Source organism: Aulonocara stuartgranti (assembly GCF_965226115.1).
Source record: "Aulonocara stuartgranti genome assembly, chromosome: 17".
Classification (NCBI taxonomy): domain Eukaryota; kingdom Metazoa; phylum Chordata; class Actinopteri; order Cichliformes; family Cichlidae; genus Aulonocara; species Aulonocara stuartgranti.
In genome coordinates this window covers 7,541,305-7,560,226 of record NC_138953.1, presented here as the reverse complement: position 1 = coordinate 7,560,226, position 18,922 = coordinate 7,541,305, and the positions used below count along the sequence as shown (strand labels likewise).

At 39.7% G+C, this 18,922-nt stretch overlaps 1 protein-coding gene across 1 annotated transcript in view; it reads left to right on the top strand.

Annotated features, from left to right (window-relative positions):
* The window catches only part of col24a1 (collagen type XXIV alpha 1 chain), an 86,627-nt gene that overhangs the window by 58,517 nt on the left and 9,188 nt on the right, over positions 1–18,922 (top strand). The window contains exons 27-49 of the mRNA XM_082510096.1: positions 147–200; positions 749–802; positions 2,701–2,754; positions 2,857–2,901; positions 3,623–3,667; positions 6,416–6,469; positions 7,152–7,205; positions 7,320–7,373; positions 7,538–7,591; positions 8,801–8,854; positions 9,233–9,340; positions 9,802–9,855; positions 10,040–10,147; positions 10,608–10,661; positions 11,184–11,237; positions 11,379–11,435; positions 12,176–12,229; positions 12,829–12,882; positions 13,452–13,505; positions 14,671–14,724; positions 15,419–15,526; positions 17,698–17,805; positions 17,927–18,034. Of these exons, the coding sequence (XP_082366222.1) occupies positions 147–200; positions 749–802; positions 2,701–2,754; positions 2,857–2,901; positions 3,623–3,667; positions 6,416–6,469; positions 7,152–7,205; positions 7,320–7,373; positions 7,538–7,591; positions 8,801–8,854; positions 9,233–9,340; positions 9,802–9,855; positions 10,040–10,147; positions 10,608–10,661; positions 11,184–11,237; positions 11,379–11,435; positions 12,176–12,229; positions 12,829–12,882; positions 13,452–13,505; positions 14,671–14,724; positions 15,419–15,526; positions 17,698–17,805; positions 17,927–18,034 (1,497 nt within the window). The remainder of the gene's footprint in view (positions 1–146; positions 201–748; positions 803–2,700; positions 2,755–2,856; positions 2,902–3,622; positions 3,668–6,415; positions 6,470–7,151; positions 7,206–7,319; positions 7,374–7,537; positions 7,592–8,800; positions 8,855–9,232; positions 9,341–9,801; positions 9,856–10,039; positions 10,148–10,607; positions 10,662–11,183; positions 11,238–11,378; positions 11,436–12,175; positions 12,230–12,828; positions 12,883–13,451; positions 13,506–14,670; positions 14,725–15,418; positions 15,527–17,697; positions 17,806–17,926; positions 18,035–18,922) is intronic.

Sequence of the window (18,922 nt, the reverse complement as noted above, 5' to 3'; positions counted from 1 at the left end):
TGCCCCAGATTAGCTGCTGATCCCAAAGCATAGTGCAGATAAGCCTGGATATTTTATGTCGTGTTACCGCTTTTACTTTTTAAAAATGATTTTGTAGGCGATATCAATAAAGAGTGACATGTTTTCCCCTTTCTTTTTGGTGTCAGGGTTATCCAGGGTTGCCAGGGAGCCCAGGGGACATCGGCATGCAAGGTGCACCTGTAAGTGGAGCAACAAAAACATGCAGGATTTTAACCTCATGCATACCTCCCTATATGTGTATTTTTTGTCATCAATTTCCTTTGCTGAGTACTTTTTGCTCCCTGTGTATTAATGAATCTCATCTTCTGTACCAAGTGTCTCGGCTGGATGTCTGTAAATACCTAAATTGCAAGATTTTCTTGGGCCCTTAAACTGTGCTGAAGGATCACGCTCGTCTTTGTAAACACCCAAAGTTTATGAGGGCTATTTGATACATCAGTTTCCCCCATTCTCACAATTTAGCGTGGAGCAGTAAACAGTGCGTCTAACTGGCTGAAGATCATTTCCACCGAGCTGTTTGTGCAGCATGCCGTAGGTTCACAGCATTAGTGATGATGTGGTTAGAAGATGCATAGTTATTTTATCTAAATATTATAACCATAACTCCACCAAATATTATGAAAACCTTCAAACTTTATTCTTATTTTTTCCCTTCTTCTTATAATTTCCTGGTCTATGTTCTCACTAATTTCACTTCTATATCCACACTGTTTTTTTTTTCTGACAGGGTCCACCGGGACCGAGGGGTAGTCCAGGCATTGCTGGGCCAAAGGGTAGAAGGGTAAGAGGAGACTGTAACATTTGGGCACAAGCTGCATCAGTCCCTTAAAAAAAACTTCCCTCATCAGACCTTTGGTTTGTCTGTTTCACATCACATCTTCTTTCCCATAAACCAGAGCTTGAAGCAATTAAAAGACATGTGGATGTCGTTCCACATGGCCCAAGCTTCTTTATAGGTGCAATTACAACTGTTTCACGAGCACCATGAATCTAGTGTTACAAGACATCATTGTAAGGTCAAACCAGTGAGGTGATTTAATGCTGGTGGGACATCGTGTGGCAGAGAGAAGAACAACACCTACAGGTGGCAAAAGAACAGTTTCTGGTTTCTGTGCTTGTGATTTTCTAAGAATTTAAATTCTGCAGCAGCAGAAATTAAGGAGGAAGCAAATTTAAATCCTGAACCAACTTGGCAGATATACATGCCACGGCATGTCCTGCTATCTTTTAATAAGATTACTGCAGTCCTGTGGTATTAACAGAAATCTGTTTGCCCTCAAAAAAAAGATTGGATTTTTTATTTGATTGGAAACAAACTCTTTTGTTTTGTATCTTGACATTTAGAAAAGTCCCCGAAGAATCGTTTAATTGTTAACACATAAGCAGCTTTTCCAAATTTCTTTTACCAGCAAGGTAGTTAAAAGTTTGGTGCTTTCTTGTAAAATACTGGGCTAGCGTAAGCAAGCAGAAGCTCATTTTGGACTTTTCAAACTTTTATTTTTGCAAAAATCGCCTCTTTAAATTGATAGTTTACATCCACTTACAGTAGCTTCTGCACCAAACAGCAGCTTTCTAGTTGAATGTGTCCTATTAGGAGAAAAAATAATTGTAATAAGTTACTACCACATTACTTTAGTTCTCATCTGAGATCGTCTTCTTTAATTCTCAGAATGTTTTCTTCCTTCTGCATATTTTGCCCAGAAAGACATACGACACTTGCCACTTGAGTTGTTTAACATAATCCACACGTGTGTCAGTTCTGTCTTTGTTGAGGTCAAATACATCAGTCATTGTAAATGCATGTGATTTATTGTAGGCCAAAGAAAACTGACTAAAGTGAATTATTAAAAAACAGCTGTTATTGAAACAACTAAATAACTGCTTTGCCTATTTTCCCACCAAAAAACATGAAGAAATATGAATCTCAGTCAACATCTGGTTAGTTGTGAGACAGGCAGCCAAGCTGACCAAGCTGACCTTTAAAATGACAGCAAACCTTATGGCAAAGCAGTGTTGTCATAATTTTACTGCTCCATGACCTCAGTGCCACACTGCAGGGGTGAATGTACGTCACCTGCCTTCAGTTAGTGTCCGTGCCACTAAGAAAAGTTTTTTCCACACTATTACAAGATTAAACAGATAAAGGAACATAGCATCCATTATAACATGAAAGATTAGGCAAAAGTAAATGACTCAATGGTGTTTAAATCAAGACTGAGGTTGGAGAGGTGAACAAAAGGAAAAAGAATATAACGATAAATCCTACAAGGAAGATAAAAGAGCAGAGTGACACGAGAGGCTCAAGCAAAATAGCAGCAGATTTGTCCTCAAAGGAAGAGATATAAAAGGAAGACTCAATGGAGAGATAAGCTGAAAGGTCTAAAAGCATGGACAGGAGCAAAAAAAAAAGAGGGGGGCTGAGGGTGTCTGTGTTATAGATCGTTGTCTCTGTATGGTGGCGCTACAATGCTGTGAAACCCCTGAATCTCTGTGGGGGTGGGAGGCTGCTACATCAGGCTGGAACACCTCCCCAAACAGACAAACAATACAGACTAATTACTTTGCTGGTGGTGCTGTTTCATTACCCATAGTTGGCATGTGAGAGCTTAGATGCTCAACGTACTGTTCTTTCTTTGTTGAGTGATGTTCAGTGGTGTGGCTCGTCTTGTTTTTGCACAGGGACCCCGAGGTCCAGATGGCCCACCGGGAGAACTGGGTCCTGAGGGCATCAAGGTAACATCATGGTATAGATATAGTAGGAAATTGACACTAATTCCTGTGTGTTAGCTGAGGCTTTATCCTAAATCTCGTTCCAAACGGTGGTATGTTTTTCAGGGTGAAAAGGGGGAGATCGGACCTAAAGGAGAGCCAAGCTTAATAGTAAGTAGTCTTTAGGTCAACGTGTTTTCACATCTGTATAAGAGAGAAACAGGGAATGCTGTGTGTTTTACATATACTTGAAGGCCTTTGAGTACATTTACGTAGCTTAATTTGTCTGAAGCCAAGAATAATAAAAAAAGTCATAAAATATGCGTCATCCAGCTTCATCGGACAAGCCAACAAGCACGCCCCCCTTCTTGAAGATGCACATTCACTTCGTGGAAAGGTCACGAGTGCGTCTGATTTCAAACAGCATCAAGAACAACAACGGCTTGCCCGGTGCACAAGCTCCATCAGACTTTAAGCAGTTTTTATCTTCAGAGGGAGGCTTTGGTCTAGTTGCCCCTGTGGTGGATTAGACGCAAATGTAATTCGCCTGTGCTGCTGGCGGTCTGTAGTAAAAGAAACCTGATCTCAATAAGCTGAAGAGTAGCAGGATGAAAGTAAACATTTGGGCTGTTTTGCGCCATCATGCAGTTGAAGATAAATGAACAACACATTTATTTATTCCTCCTGCAAAACACTCACATTTTTGTCTTCATATGGGAGAAATTCCCTAAAACTCGATGTTTGAGCGGTCAATGTCAAACATCCGTCTTTCTGCTGTGCGGTAGTAGCTGGAACTGCATCACCATCAGACATGGTAATGGGTTTGATTTGAGTTAACCTAACGTATTTCAATACACGTTAATCATTCATATGTATATTTTTCTTCTTGAAGGGCAAGGCTGGAAATCCAGGAGAGAGAGGCCCTCCTGGGAAGCCTGTGAGTAATATTTCTTTCCTTTTGTCTCTTAAAGCTTTTTTTTTTTTTTTTTTTTTTTTTTTTTTGAGAAGCAACAGTGTAGAATAGTACTTTAAAGCTATCATGAAGAATCTTTTTATTTGCACTAACAATACACACTCTGCGCTCTTCATCAGCATGTGATGATGCGCTCCTTGCTGCTCGTCTGGCATGACTTCAAGGTTTCGCACGTTGCGCGGTACTAAAATTATTATGTCTCAGTTGCTAACATAATTTCCTTCTTTGATATTTAGGAAATAAGGAGTAAATCTTCACTACTTTAAGCCCGTTTACAGTGTTCAAAGTCCAAATAAGACATTCATCCAGACCTGTTTCATTTCATTTAATCACAGCCATCCATTTTCTTAACTGTTTATCCAGTTCGTGGTTGCAGATTAGATAAGGGTTTATTAAGAGAAATGGAATGCACCTTTCTACTCTGTTTCATCACTCAAAGTGCTTTGTATAACATTGCTCAGTCACCCATTCATTCCAGCACTTTTTTCTATGTCTGAGTGCTCGCTATATCTAACATTCACACGTTCACACTCCAGTGAAAGCATGGAGGGCAACTCAGGCTTCAGTATCTCACCAAGGATACTTTTAAGCATGCAGAGTGGAACAATTATACTTCAGTGTTTTTGATCAAAGAGCTGTGACCACAGTAAATACTCAGTGGGATATTTGAACAAATAGATGCAGCAGGTCACGCCACAGTCAGACTTTTGGCAGATTTTAGGAGCCCTAGGTTGTTGTTTTTTTTGTTTTTTTTTCCAACCCTTTTTTGGTCTTTACAATTAATTATTGATCAAATGATGAATTGCAGTTTTGATGCATTGCGAAAGGCTGCAATAACTGATCAACAGATGGCAAAAGCATGTAAACAGCAGAGATCAGTGGCACAATCAAAAATGGCTCCATGTGGGCTGGTTAATTATGGAGTGATGATCTTCACAGCAGTCATATCTATCTGTCTAGCTCGCTACTCTCTCTCTCTAATATGTATGTATGTGTGTATATGTAGATAGATATAGATATATATGCTGTTTATCACCTTCATTTCTTTTCGTGCTGTTGTTTGGCTTGTCTTCATTTACCACTGACAAATGAGCTTCTTTACTTGCCCACAAATCATGTCTTGGCTGAACATTTGACGCTTTGGGATTGTTGGTAATCATTCTTATCAGACAAACACCTACAAAGACGCGTCTGGGCCTGCGTTCTCTCTCTCAGTCAGCCATCGGTACAGTGAAACACTCGTTCAGTACATTCGTGCCATCCTTTGGACGGGACATCAAGCACAAACTTGGGACTTGTTTTAACCTGTGTGCTTTCCAAACACAGCTTGCATCCTCACCTCACAGCGAGGAGTTTCTGCTGACAGTAGCTTTTGTCCCACTGTTGCTGCTACTGCACTCTTTTAAAGGAACTTTCTCTACCTTTCCTTGCTGCTGCCAAAGATGCAGCATTGTTTCAATTTTTCCAACTCTGACGTCTTAGCGCCATCTTGTGCCCAATAAAATATCTCTCAAAACTTGTAACTCATTCTAATTCCTATTTTCTCTGTGCAAAAAAAAAGAGAGAAAAAAGAACCAATTGAGTCATAGCGAGAAAACGATGCTATCTGTGATGTCATGTCCCATGAAGCTCACAGTCGAAGGCAGTTCTGTTAAGTTAAAGCAGCTGACAGTGGTTGTGACTGCTGCTCATAAATCTTTTTGTGGTCCACGCTCTTTTTTTAGCCCATTACTCTAACTGGCTCTTGTTTTTAAACAGTAAGTGAACTTTAAAAATTGTCATTGGCTTTTGTGCTTTTTTGTACTTCTCCCCTTAGTTCATTTCACTCACCTCGTGTACAGTTTGAAAACATATTTTTCCCTTGTGTCTAACCTTTTCAGTAGACGGAAGCAATGCTACAGAAGCCCTAAATTAACAGCACTGGGAATTAACAAAATCATTTTTTATGTTTCTGTAGTGGTTAAACCACCATTGTGCACAAGCTCTTTAATCAAAATGATAGTAAATGGTAAATGATGTTATTATTTCTGGATTAAGATGCCAAATTACAGTTATGTTTCCATTCAGGAATGCCAGTAAATGATTTTTAGCGGTTGAATGTCCTTTTGACTGGGACTATTGGACTTTAACCAGCTATGCTGCTCTAAATTAATATCCAAAGGACTTACCTTATTGAATTAAATAGTAAATTGACTTGTTTGTATAAAGCACTTTATACCTCATGTCTCATCACATACGCACTTTTTTTTGTGTCTAAATACTTTCTTCGATAAGTGCACGAGAAGTAACTCAAGGTTCAGTATCTTGCCCAAGAATACTTTGGCACATAGACTGGAGTAGCCAGGGATTAAACCACCAACCTTTAAATTAGCAGATGACCTGCTCTGCTTCATGAGCCACAAAACTTCTGATGTTGCAAATTTAGCTCACAGGCATAAAAACAAATGCCATTGGTCACATAATTGGAGTGTCTTGGCTATACAATGTTTGGACTACGACAAACAGAGTCTCATCCTGGAGTTTCTGTGTTGTGTCTGTAGCTGTCAGGCAACCTTGAAATATTAAACTCAGCCATCGCGTGTGTGTGGCCACACGGGAAATTGTGGTGATAATGATGGTGGTGTTGGTAATGACGAGAAGCCGTGCATGACTTCTGTTAACTACACAGGATGTTTGAGTGAATCACCACTGAGCTCATGATTATGTTTCCAGGGAAAACCAGGTATTCCAGGCAGCACCGGGGAGAGGGGAGCCCAAGGTGAACCAGTAAGTATGCGCTTTTTTTCCTGCTGCATTGATGTGGTTGTTACAGGAAACTGCAAACAAACCGCATGCTGTGAAAAACACCTTCAGCAGAACATGTAATGACAGCGGGGAGAACGCGCTCGCCCGTAGATGCTCGCACGAGTTTCGCGAGGGAGAAGCTGTTACAGTTTAAATCACACGAGAAGCTCTGATCTTAGCAGAAAGAGAATCATTTCGGGGGAGGGAGTATATATTTGATATTCTTTATTTTCTTCCCTCTTCTGCTTTCACCACACCTGAATGCTCCCCACCTTGTGCCTCCCTTTTTGGCTTAGTCTTCAAATTCTTAATTTGCCTGGAACTCCTTCAGTCCCCACAGGGGCAGGAGGAATGTCAAACAGTCAGATACAGATATTTATAAGGGTGAGAGCTTTCTGTAATGCTAGATGCTCGGTTTATGTTATAGGTCTCATCTTGTGTGTTTGGCTGGTCTTCAGTCTTTTTATTTCAGACTCATTCAATCTCATCTCTCAGTTCTTTTTCTAGACTAGACATATAATTAAAAGTTGGGGCATTACATGCTAGAATTTTTTATTATATCTATTTTGTTCTATTTTGTTTTAAGTTCCTGATGTAGAAGTTAATGAGATTCCTGAATCATTGTGTTTGTGTGCTTTAGCCATGGTGGTTCTTTTTCTTTCAGGGACCCAGAGGACCTGCTGGAGAGGCTGGACCTGATGGAGAACAAGGACCTGAAGTACTTTACATTAAATGCTCATGATGCTTTATTGATTATGAGTATTATTTGACAATCCTATCCAAATGTATACAAATGAAATATTGCCTATGGTTCTCTTTCCCATCATTGTAGGGTTTACCAGGCTTAGAGGGAGAACCAGGTGCCATTGGAGAGCCAGGGGAAAAGGTTTGTACTGTCTTGTTATAATTCTTGAACCTTTGCCTTCTTCCTGCTCCACTAATTTGCAAATCAATGGGCACGCTCATTGAAAGTGAAACAGCGGGTGATGCAAATATGTAAGTGTGTTCTGACCTCCAGCCAGCTTCTTGTTGTGGTTTGTCTCCCTGTAGGGTGATGTTGGGCCTCCAGGAGCTGAAGGGGAGCAGGGGCAGGAGGGAATGAGAGTGAGTGACTGCAGTTTGCTAATCCCTTCCCTTCCCTGTGTTCGGGTAACCCTAACCCAGTTGTATATTTACTCACCCCCCTCATTCTGACAGAGATGTTTTATCCGCTTGCCAGAAGAAAGTAGAAATACAAGAGTGTTTGTGTGATGTATAAACTATATATATATGTAGATGGAACAGACTGCTTTAGTTTCATCTTCCCGTGTTGTGCACAGAATTAGGCAGAGCTTTGAATGGCTGGCTGTCCGTAGGCAGATTTTTTAACATGACAGGGCTTAACTGTGCAAGATCCATTCAAAAACATTGTGTGTTAGATAAGTGTTTCATTAAGTCGAGGCTTATTGCAAAGAATGGCACGATGCAGCCCATGAGTACTGGATATAAGCTGTCAGCAGCAGAGGGGCCAAGCGGCTTCTGTCAAACATGCACGCACTTTATGCCCCAGTCTCTATCTTCCTTTCATCATTTCATGTATTTTAAGTTCCTCATATGTACTTAAAACTATTTTGATTATGTAAAATGTGTGAGAGGAAGCGAGCTAAATCTGCAATCCTTTTCTATCAAATACTTGGATGGAAAACAAAAACCTGGATCATATGTGACATGTGGCAGTATGGTTGTTTCCATGGAGATCTTACCAGTGCAGATGTTCTATGAGGTCTAGGTTTTATAGTTTAAATGATTATATTGTGGATTTCAACATAATTTGAATTTTTCATGAATCTATTTCCATTTTAGAGAGCGCTGCATGATTTTTGCCTTTTGGTTACGCAAAAATAATTATCCCTTAATGTATTTTTGTTTTAAACAAACACATTATAAATACAAGATAAAGTCTAGTTCTCATCACATTGAAGTGATGTGCAAGTATATTTGAGGATGCATGCATGCAGTAGGTTGGATTAGGTCGGGCTGGGAGCTTTTTTTTATCACACGTAACCACAGGTTACACAAATTATTAAACAATCTTGTGTTACCAAGGGATGTGAAGTTGTGCAGAGTATTATTTAAACTTGCCGAGGATTTCCAGAAGCAGCATGCCTGTTACTAAGAATCAATGTCTATTTCATAAACGGCTCCAATTAAAACTGAAGTAAAAATTCATAGATGCATTGTAGTTTTCTTGGCACTTGAGTTGAGATGTAATAGGAACTGCTGATTTCTAACTTTTTACAGCAGATGTATTTAAAACTGTTTTTATGTTTTAAGGGTCCTCCCGGTCCCCCTGGTGAAGACGGACCTCAGGGAAAAGATGGAGCCAAGGTTTGTTGACTTGTGTGTTCTTGATTATTTCTGATCAAATGAACCAGGGAGGCAAAAGATTTATTTTAGCAGGACTGACCCTATGATAGTAAATCAAAATGTTAGAACATCCGCAGATTAGCTCAGGATTCCAAAATAGGTCATCCCAGTGGTACATTGAATCTCATTGCATTACTTAGTATATCCACTTAATTTCACACTGGATTTGAGTATGATATTAAAATCTACGGAAGCGGGTGAAAGTAATGTTAGTTTGCCCCAAATCTTCCATCTTTCTAGTGGTAATATAATAAAAGCTTATTCTATTGTTGCTGAATTGTCTTTACTTTTACTCTTTTCTTGTGTGCCTGTTTTCCTCTTTCTACGTCAAATTGCCAGGGTGAACCTGGAGAGCATGGGCCTTTTGGGGAGCCAGGGGAGAAAGGGACAGAAGGGGATCCTGGACCCCTGGGGCCACCTGGAGAGCCTGGGAAACAGGGCTTCCGTGTAAGTTAATATTGGTCCCAAAGTTTAACTTTCAGATAATACAGCAAACTTCATGTAAATGAGGGAAATCTAGAGACACATTTCTGTAAATAATACCTTTGATTCCCAGTAGGGGTCACTCTGCTCTTCAATAAAAACGTTTTGCTACTGGGTTGATAAATTTACCTTGTCAGAGATTTTGGATGTGTAGCATGGTCTGAGAGCTGCAGATCTTAGGTTCTTGGTGTTTGGAGATACAGATCCAAGTCTAGCCATGGGTGACAAGGAGCAAGAAGGTCACTGTTATCTGGAGGGAAGGACGCAGATTCAGAGTGTATCTAGTGTATCAGTATCTGCTGGTTAGTGTTTAATCTGAACATCGGGCAATAAAGTGAGATAGAATCCAGAATATGACAGAGTCTGTTCTGGGATAATTTAAAACGTATTTTAAGCAATATAATTTACTGGCAATCACTTTACAGGGTCCAGAAGGAAAAGTGGGTCCCCCAGGAAACAGAGGACGGCACGGAAAGAAAGTAAATATCCTGATCAGCCAAGTTCCATTTAACACAAAGGGCACATTTAACACAGAGAGCCACTGAGGCATCTAGTCTTATAGTTTATTTTTAAAGTAACCTGCTTACAATAAAACGAAAACAGCAAGATTTATTAATAATACTAATTTTTATGTCTTTTAATTATATTTACAATCTTTTACAGGGAGAGAGGGGTCCTCCTGGTCTTGCTGGGGAGATTGGCGCTCGGGGAGACATCGGCCAGCCGGGCGAGCCAGGACTGAAAGGTGCCAGGGGAACTCGAGGCACATCTGTAAGGTCCCATTTCTTCTTCTACTACTGTAGGTGTTGAAGACTGCAAGCCACAGTTTATATTGAAGGTGTGGCCTGCAGTCTATGATGTTTGTTAATTGAATCTGTGGAATTGTATCAGCTGAACCTTTAGCTATAATGGGCTAGAGAGGGGAAAAAGACACATCTTGTGTATAATTAATTCTTTATACTGCTGAAGTCAATCGAACTCAGAATTTTAAAACCAAAGCAAACTGTTAAAACCAAAGCAAGAAGATGTAAGAGATGGCAAGCTAGGAGGATGCCAGACATTTTTTCAGCTCCCCTTTCAGTAGAACCACTGAGACTACTTTGATATAGCTGTGGATCAACGATTTATAAGCCTGCCAAAGATATATTTATCTGGAGAAGACCTAAAAAGCAAAGCAGAAGCACCATGACTGATTCAAGGCCTTATTTCGCATTTTCTGCATTGCTTCCAGGGTCAGCCTGGAGTCATGGGGATAGACGGGCAACCAGGACTTCCAGGATACCCAGTAAGTTTTTCTTTTCTAAACTTGGTTTCATGAAAACAGTCTTTTTGTCTTCACTCGTGTATACATGAATGTGTATTGTATAACCATGTGGGATAAACACACACACACACGAAAACTTAACAACCATATGTGCACATGCTCAGAAACGCACAAAACCCCATGAGTACAGTGCCCTGAGATTTTCATGCCAGAACACTTTACTCACAGTTATTGAAGAAAGAAGGATGACTGACACATCAGTCATCCTTCTTTGCTTTTCTCGGTAGCCTGAGATATCCTCAAAAACACTAGATATCAGAAAATATCTTTACAAATTCTACACAAATAGAGCCTAATGCTTGTTGCTAATGTTTTTTGTGAATCTGTGTGTGCATGTGTGCTTTTAGAGTCCTTCAGACTTGATTGAATCTGACATAATATATGGAATTTTGTTTATCCCTAAAAAACAGTTCTGATTAAAAGCCAGCATAAGTGTGGCAGCCCCATTACGTACAATAGTCAGGTTTTCTTTTTTTTCTTTAGGGGCACCTTGGAAAGCCTGGGCCCGTTGGCCCGCCAGGACCCAAAGGTGAAAAGGTAATTTGATACCTGAATTTGTGACTTATGTCCTTAACTGGATTTCTTAGGTTATTCAGAGTTCTTTAAAGTACTAAATTATCTGCCTGCAATCTACATCCACTCATCTATGATTGTATGTTTGCGTTTGCTACATCCCAGGGTTACCCAGGCGAGGACAACAGGACCCCAGGACTGCCAGGGCCCTTAGGTGAACCAGTAGGTCTTGCTTTCCTTTAAACTCTCCATTCTGAACTCTCCTTGCTCTGCTTATCCAAAGCAATTTAAATACCAGATTGAGACTGGATGTAAAAGTTAATCCTGATCAGCTCCTGATTTTAGCACCAAATGCACTCATTGATAAAAAATGAATGTTAAAGTTTCTTATCCTAAATCTGTCATGTGCATGAAGCGATTATCAACCTTCTGTGTCTTAATTACTGACTGAGAAGTTAGAGACAAAACGGCTACCTCACACACAGGGCACAGCTAAAGTTTTCTTCCTAATACCTAAGTCACCACAAGGATTCAGCATATTTCACAGTGACTCATTCTTAAACTAATATCAAAGGAGGATCAGCATAAAGCGGCTTTAGAAACCCCGGAGTCATGCAGTCATACAACAGTTGTGTTCTCTAAGATGCATTTCCCCTGCAATAGTCATGATGACTACTGACAGAGGCTACACTGCATGAACAGTTGGAGGTATTGGCTGTCTGCACGTCAGTAGTATTGAATTTTCAAGTTGGCACAGAATTGCAGTGTATAGTATAAGCAATACAATGCCAGCCTCTGCTTTATTGTACCCTGTAATCACGTTCAGAGAGATTCATGTGTTTGATATGTGGGGAGTGAGTCTGAGTAGGTGCCCAGCTCACCTGAAGCTGTGCAGGTAAAAGACAGTCATGTATGTATATGCAGTATGCACATTCATGTGTGTGCATTCATTGTCTACGCAGGGGCCTCCAGGGGAACGAGGAGAGCGTGGAGAGTCGGGGGATGAAGGCTATCAGGTAGGAACGAACCATTAAACGTCAGACACACGGCACTCCGCTCAGTCTGCTTGATTGTTGTTTATACTCCACGCTGCCCCTTTCGCATGAAGAGCAGACCACACATGTTGGAGAGGATTACCAAAATCCGAGCAATAAGGCTGAGAAAATCTGTTGCTTTTTCCCAAGAAGTACACACACTTGAGCACAAGTTCACGGTGATGGCAACGTATTAACTGGGGGGGTCTGTGCTAGTCTGTGAACTCGTCTCCAAATTCAAAAATCTTCATTGTCGTTAACATATAAAACATTTTGGTTTTTAGATGCATTTGTTTTTGTTGTATTATTCTGTAGTTTCCTTAGACAGGACAAAAGACAGACTGGTTAGTTAAGTAAATGGATGAAATAGCTTAATTCGGTGCAGTTATAGATAATATAAAAAAATCCTAGTTTTGATACTATGGAGCCTCTGAGTTTTTACTGCAGGTGGAAAAGAGGCATTTGGGTATAGACATTAATTATGCTTTTGGGCTCCCTCTTTAGTAAAGAACATGAGAATGATGTGTATGTATTATTCACAAATAAAAAGTTACTTATCAAATCTGAAAATTATGTTTCAGGGCTATATCGGTACCCCTGGACCTCGTGGGGCTTCTGGACCACAAGGCCCACCGGTAAGTCAGTAAACAGCTGCCTAAAAATTTACAAAGAACTAAACCGAAGTTTTAGACTGAAGAAGGCTCGTGGATGAGAGCTAAAGAAGACTTAAAGAAGTCTGGTTGCCTTTTTATTTTCAAGCTTAAGACTACCATGACCTAATGGCAGAGAACCCACACAGCCGTAGCAACACTATTTAATCTGTTGTTTTTTTACATTTACCCACAGTTAAATATCTCTACTGTGTGCTGGCCATATTGTGGTGATGATAAATATATGAAATATCTAAATGTGTTCTTTCAAAGGGTGACAGATAAGTACGTCTTTAAATCAAAACTTTTTATTCAGTTTGAGAGTGTGATTGTTCTCCTAACAGGAAAATGCCTATTAGATTAGGATCTATACTGTGGGATATACTGTATATGCTGTGGAGTGTTAAAAGTGACTCGATTAAGAAGTAGGGTAAACAAGGATATTCCTTATAATCATAATATTGCATATCATTTTTATATAGATCTACACAGCTTGATAATATTTTGCGTGTTTATATTCTACTTACTTTATAGTGTATTCTTCCTTCGCACAGGGATCTCCAGGCTCCCCCGGAGAACCAGGCCCAAAAGGAGAAAAAGGAGCTCCGGTGAGACTTGACACCATTCACATACAGCATAATACAGCTTTTCAATAATGTGAATAGTTTAGGAAATCACTAAATTTGGTCTCTTCTCTGTGTGGAATGATTGATTTACACCTGACAGTAGAAAATGTACAAAACCAGATGCAAACAGATTTAACCAAAATCCCCAATTTGTCATTTTTTTAGCTGTCACCACAGGAGCATGCTGCTACAGATGTTTAAGCTGCTTGTCACGCTAGATAATTTTAGCTCAGCTGTGGTAGAATTCTGCTTACTTCATCGAGATAGAAAGCAGGCGGTTGAAGAAAAAAAAGATGCTTGGAGCAATGAAGTTTGGACAGCAACCAGGGAACTGCAGCTTTTCCTTACACCCTGAATGCACCATTAAACTTCTCAAATATTTAATCTGATGTTTATTAATGGCTCATTGCTTTTTGTTCTTTGATACTTAAAATGCAGATACGTTTTACTAACATGTGCTACCTTGAACTAACAGGTTTGCTTGCTTAGTCTCATGTTCTTTAGAGCCCTCAGTCTTCACAGGCTTTCTAATTTCATAACTATGCATAACTATGATTTCCCTGTGCAACAGCTTTGACGCTCCTTGATCAGGTTCCATACGGCCTTTTGTAATCTTGAAGTGTCACAGACATGACTGACTCGCCACCACATGCGAAACAGCTTGTATAGAAGAGTGATTATATAAGCAGTTCACATACTATCCAACCATTTCAGTGGATTTCGCCAAACTCGAGTTCAAATTAAGTTTGTGCAATACCTTAACATGGAACTTGTATTTCCATATGCTTAGAAGCACTGAGAACTTAGCAGCCTGCCAGGAAACACTGGAAACTTTGAGGATCTTCTGTATGCCTGTTTTAGATTAACAGCTTTGATAAAGCATTTCTTAAACAATATCTCTCTGGGACTATGAATAAATCACTGTCACTGGGTTGATGTTTTTAGCTGTTATGGTTTTAAAGTATCCATAAAGGTTTTGAACTGGACATTTCTTGCAACAGTATTCAGTGATTTTCACTAAAATCTGAAACATTTCTCTGTGAAGTATAGTAAAAATCACATTTTTACTGTGTAGAGAGTGATATACTAAAACATTTGTGTTTTCTTTTTAATGCACATGTTATTTTTCATGTTTATGTTTTTCTAGGGTTTGGCTGGAAAGAAAGGTGCAAGAGGTCTGGTTGGAGCTCCCGGCATTGAAGTAAGCATCATATTAGCTCAGTTAAGTGAATGGCCTAAAGAGAAGCAGCCGCCTCTTTACATTAGCTGAGAACCTTCTGCATCATCAAATTATTGCATATGTCTACACGGTTCTCATTCCTTTAAAAGAAAAAAAATCACAAGATCAACAGTGATCATTGAGAAAATAAACAGATGTGAGCTTTAATTTAAAAAACTTGATAAGCCAAAACCCAACATGATTGCAATAAAAATGCAAAAACTAAACTAAATCAAACTATGAGGAAGGCACTAAAGACAAAAGTAGGACATCTGGGAGCAGATGATTACACAAAGAGAAAGACAAGACTAGACATACAGGCTTAGGGATGACTGACAATGAGACACAGTTGGAAATAAACAGGCAGGAAAGGAACAAAGACAGGAGACAAAACCCAGAGCAAGACACACAAGAAAACCAACCTTCAAAATAAAACGAAGTAACTGAAAGACAAAGTAACTGACAAATATGAAGACAGAGAAGACCAGGATAAATATTTTACTGTAATTTCTAACGATCCAGATGGTGGACTTCAGTGCTTCAGGCTAAGCATCAGAGGAAGAATCACAGGTGTAAATATAGTCACGAGATTATTGACGGAAAGTGATGTTTTACGAAAAGATTGATGGTATTTTTAAATGCCCCTCTGGCTGAAACTGACACTGTCATTTAACAGGGGCCGACTGGTTTACCTGGGCTCACAGGAATGAAGGGTTATCCAGGCCCTGATGGCCCCCCGGGACCAACTGGCTTAGCAGGACTCCCAGGAAAACAAGGTCGACAGGTAATCGGTGACATATAGACAGCAGCGTTTCCTTGGTGTTGGGATTAACATTATAGCAAACGCTAACTACGGTAGCCTTAAGTAATTGATTAGCTTACTATTTTAGGCAATTCAATAGTCTCACATTAATGAAATATATTTAAAAAGCAGAGTTCAGTTGAATGTTTTTCACCATGAGCACTGTTAATGTTGGTCGCAGAAGGAGTCGAAAGACGTAGTTGCACAGCTAAACTGTCAACAGGGGAGTTCCTTTACTGGAGACTTGCGGCGTGCTTTCTGTAGCACCACAAAAATCAACAAATGGGACTCATGGAATTGCAAGTGACCAAAGATTTACTCCAGCTCCTTCCATCTGTTATTGTATGAGTGGGACTGGAGACTTGGACTGATCATTAAATGTCTTGTTTGATTTGATTGGCCTCTTCATTTTGGGCCTCTCCAAATATATATGCAGCCAAAGTGGACTGGGATTACATGCGTGCAAAAGGCCTTTTAGCCAAGTTGGAAAGCCAAGTCCTACTGGTCTGGCTTTTATTTAGATAATGTTGTATGAAAGTCTAGTGAGGCTAATTTTAGCCATTGATGCTTTTCAGATGAACTAAAACTATACAGTTTCCCATTGGTAACATCCCCAACTGCACTGGTGTTGAAAGAACGTGAATAATCCCTTAAAATTATATCTGTCTAATTTAAATATAGTAACATGTCTTACATTGCTGTGTAAAAAGTAATGCAATGATTTGACATTGCATCACTTTTTACTTTCAGCTCCACAAGAAGGCAAATTTTCAGGTCTGCTGTAGTAGAGGGCCGTTGTTGTTTTACTTGATAAAGGACATTCTTCACTCCTTAACTTCAAGTCTTTAAATCAAACTGCTGCTTAAAAGCGGCTGATTCTGAGTCTTGGAGAAACCCTTTCAAATAATTTTCAGCTTTTCTGTGAATCAGTTTTAGTTTTTCACTCAAGCTGCCAAGAAAAAACTGTCAGGTTTCATAAATCCTTTTGTCGTTATCGTCTTTGCCCTTTGTGCCTAAGTTGGCACAGAATTCACTGTGACATCATAAATGAAATTTTTGGAAATAACTTAACAATTCATGCTCATGTTAAAAAGAATCACAACATTAATTTCTAATATGATAAAATGATGAACCGATTATGCATCACATGCCAAGTACCAGATGTCCATGGATGTTGTTATCTAGGTTTAATCTGGTCTGCCATTCGTGACATTTACAGACCCTCTTGTGTGCAAATTAGTTGAAAAGTTAAAATCCGTCTCTTTCGGGCTCAAATTCAACAAATTTATGTTTACCTTCCAAGTCATTTTCTTTTGATTAGAAGTTAAAATGATTTCTAAATGGCACATAGCCCCTTTTACCCGCATTCCTGTATGTGGGGAAAGGTGAAGGGTAAATTGTTCAGACCTTGGTTTATCTAAGGGTTTGCCAACACCTGCATACTGTGGGTTTCATCCAGTAAACCACTGGTGGTGTAATTCCACCGAAATTCCTAAAGTATCCTGTCTCTTCACTGTCAGCCACATGGGAGGCAACAACTCACTGAGTGTGTTATTCTAAAATCTCAGGCTCCCTGCTGCCTCACCTACACTGCTGATGGAGCAGGAAACCACTGTGGTCTACAAAGTAAAAAACAACTCACTAACAGGTTTTCTGGACAGCCTTTAGACATACGCTGTCGAGGACCCGTGTTCTAAAATTGCTTCAACACAACAATTTTAGAATTTTGTTTATATAATGAAACACTGGAAATAGTGTTCATTGTACTCTATAGCAGCTAATTGTAGTAGATGTCAATATTTACCATCAGTAAATAACCCTCTCCACTAACACTCAAGTTCCAAATGATTTTTCCAACATGCATTTATACACTTGTGTTTAGCTTTTGCAGAGGACTATGCTTGTGGTTTTGTCTGCTTTGTCAGAAGTTTGAGTGTCATTTGTTTAATAGCAACATTTAAACAGAAGAGGCACCCATAAGATAGACCTCAAATGTGTCACTATATATGTCATTTACTATTGTAGAGTAGTGTTTTAAACAGTGGCATAATGTTTTGTGGATTTTGTGTTGTGCCTTTTGAGGAAGCACACTAACTTTAGTACCTTTTTAACCTTGGCAAAGATTTGTTCAATCATCTCTTGTGTGTATGTAGGGTCAGAGGGGCTCAGTGGGACTGGAAGGGCCTGCTGGACGGCAAGGTCCAATGGGAGAACTTGGACTTCCTGGACATTCTGGAGAAAGGGGACCGCCAGGTCACAAGGTGGAAATGTTAATCATTATAAAGACCCATTTTCTTTGTGAAAAAGAAAGTCATCTCCGGTGAGATAAAATGCTACTGTGACATGCACCTAAACTGTTTAATTGACCTTTTATTGGATCAGGGAGAACCTGGCCTACCAGGAGACAGGGGGGGCCCTGGAATCAAAGGCATGAAGGGAGCTGCAGGTGACCAGGGAAAGAAAGGAGACCCAGGACCCAAAGGGCTGTCTGTGAGTACATGCAAGCAAAGTCCTAAAATGGAAGTCAATCTTTAATAGTACTTGAGAACGTTTGTTTTAAACTGTGTGGTAGTTCTGTGATTTATTATCAAAGTTTTGACATACAATTAGGCCTATATATAAAAACAGCTGTAATTCCTTAACAGTTCATTTAAAAACTTTCGTTAAACTCTTTTTAAGATAATTTAAAGCTAAAATTTGCATTTCAATCACATCTTGTTTTTTTGATTTAAAATCCACTGCGGTGGTGCACAGAAACAGTCTCAGTGTGCAAAACATTTGGCTCTAACTGTATGTTTGAGGATCAGTTCTGTTCATCATGGACAGTGTTTAGAAGACAGGATTATGACTCTGATGCAGGACAGGACTTAAACTTAAAACAGTGTTTATTGCTGGTGTTTCATGGGTAAAACAAACAATAAGAGAGGCATTAGGGAGGCTCAGAGAATATATAGACACGCAGCAGGTAATTAGGGAGACTGGAAACACTGGGGAAAACAGCTGAAACTCCTTTGGGAAAGCAAGACAAGGGAAACAAAACTACACACAGTGACCAAGAGACGAGGGACTATCAAAGCAGGACAGGAAGTAATCAAAAGACGAGAATATCAAATTCTAAGACTTCACAACGAGGCACAGGGGAGGCAAGAAGTGTGATAACGGATGGGAAGCACAGACACATAAATTAACTAAATGCAGAATACTAGACACAAGAGGACAAACACAGAGGGAGGAATAAACAGCCAGGAACAAGGAATACAACAAAATACGCTAAATAAATGAACTGTAACCCCTAAACAAACCAAAACTTCAAGCTCCATCTAACTCACAATGCTGGGGCCCAGGACCAGGATGCTGGTAGCTGAATTCACATTTAGA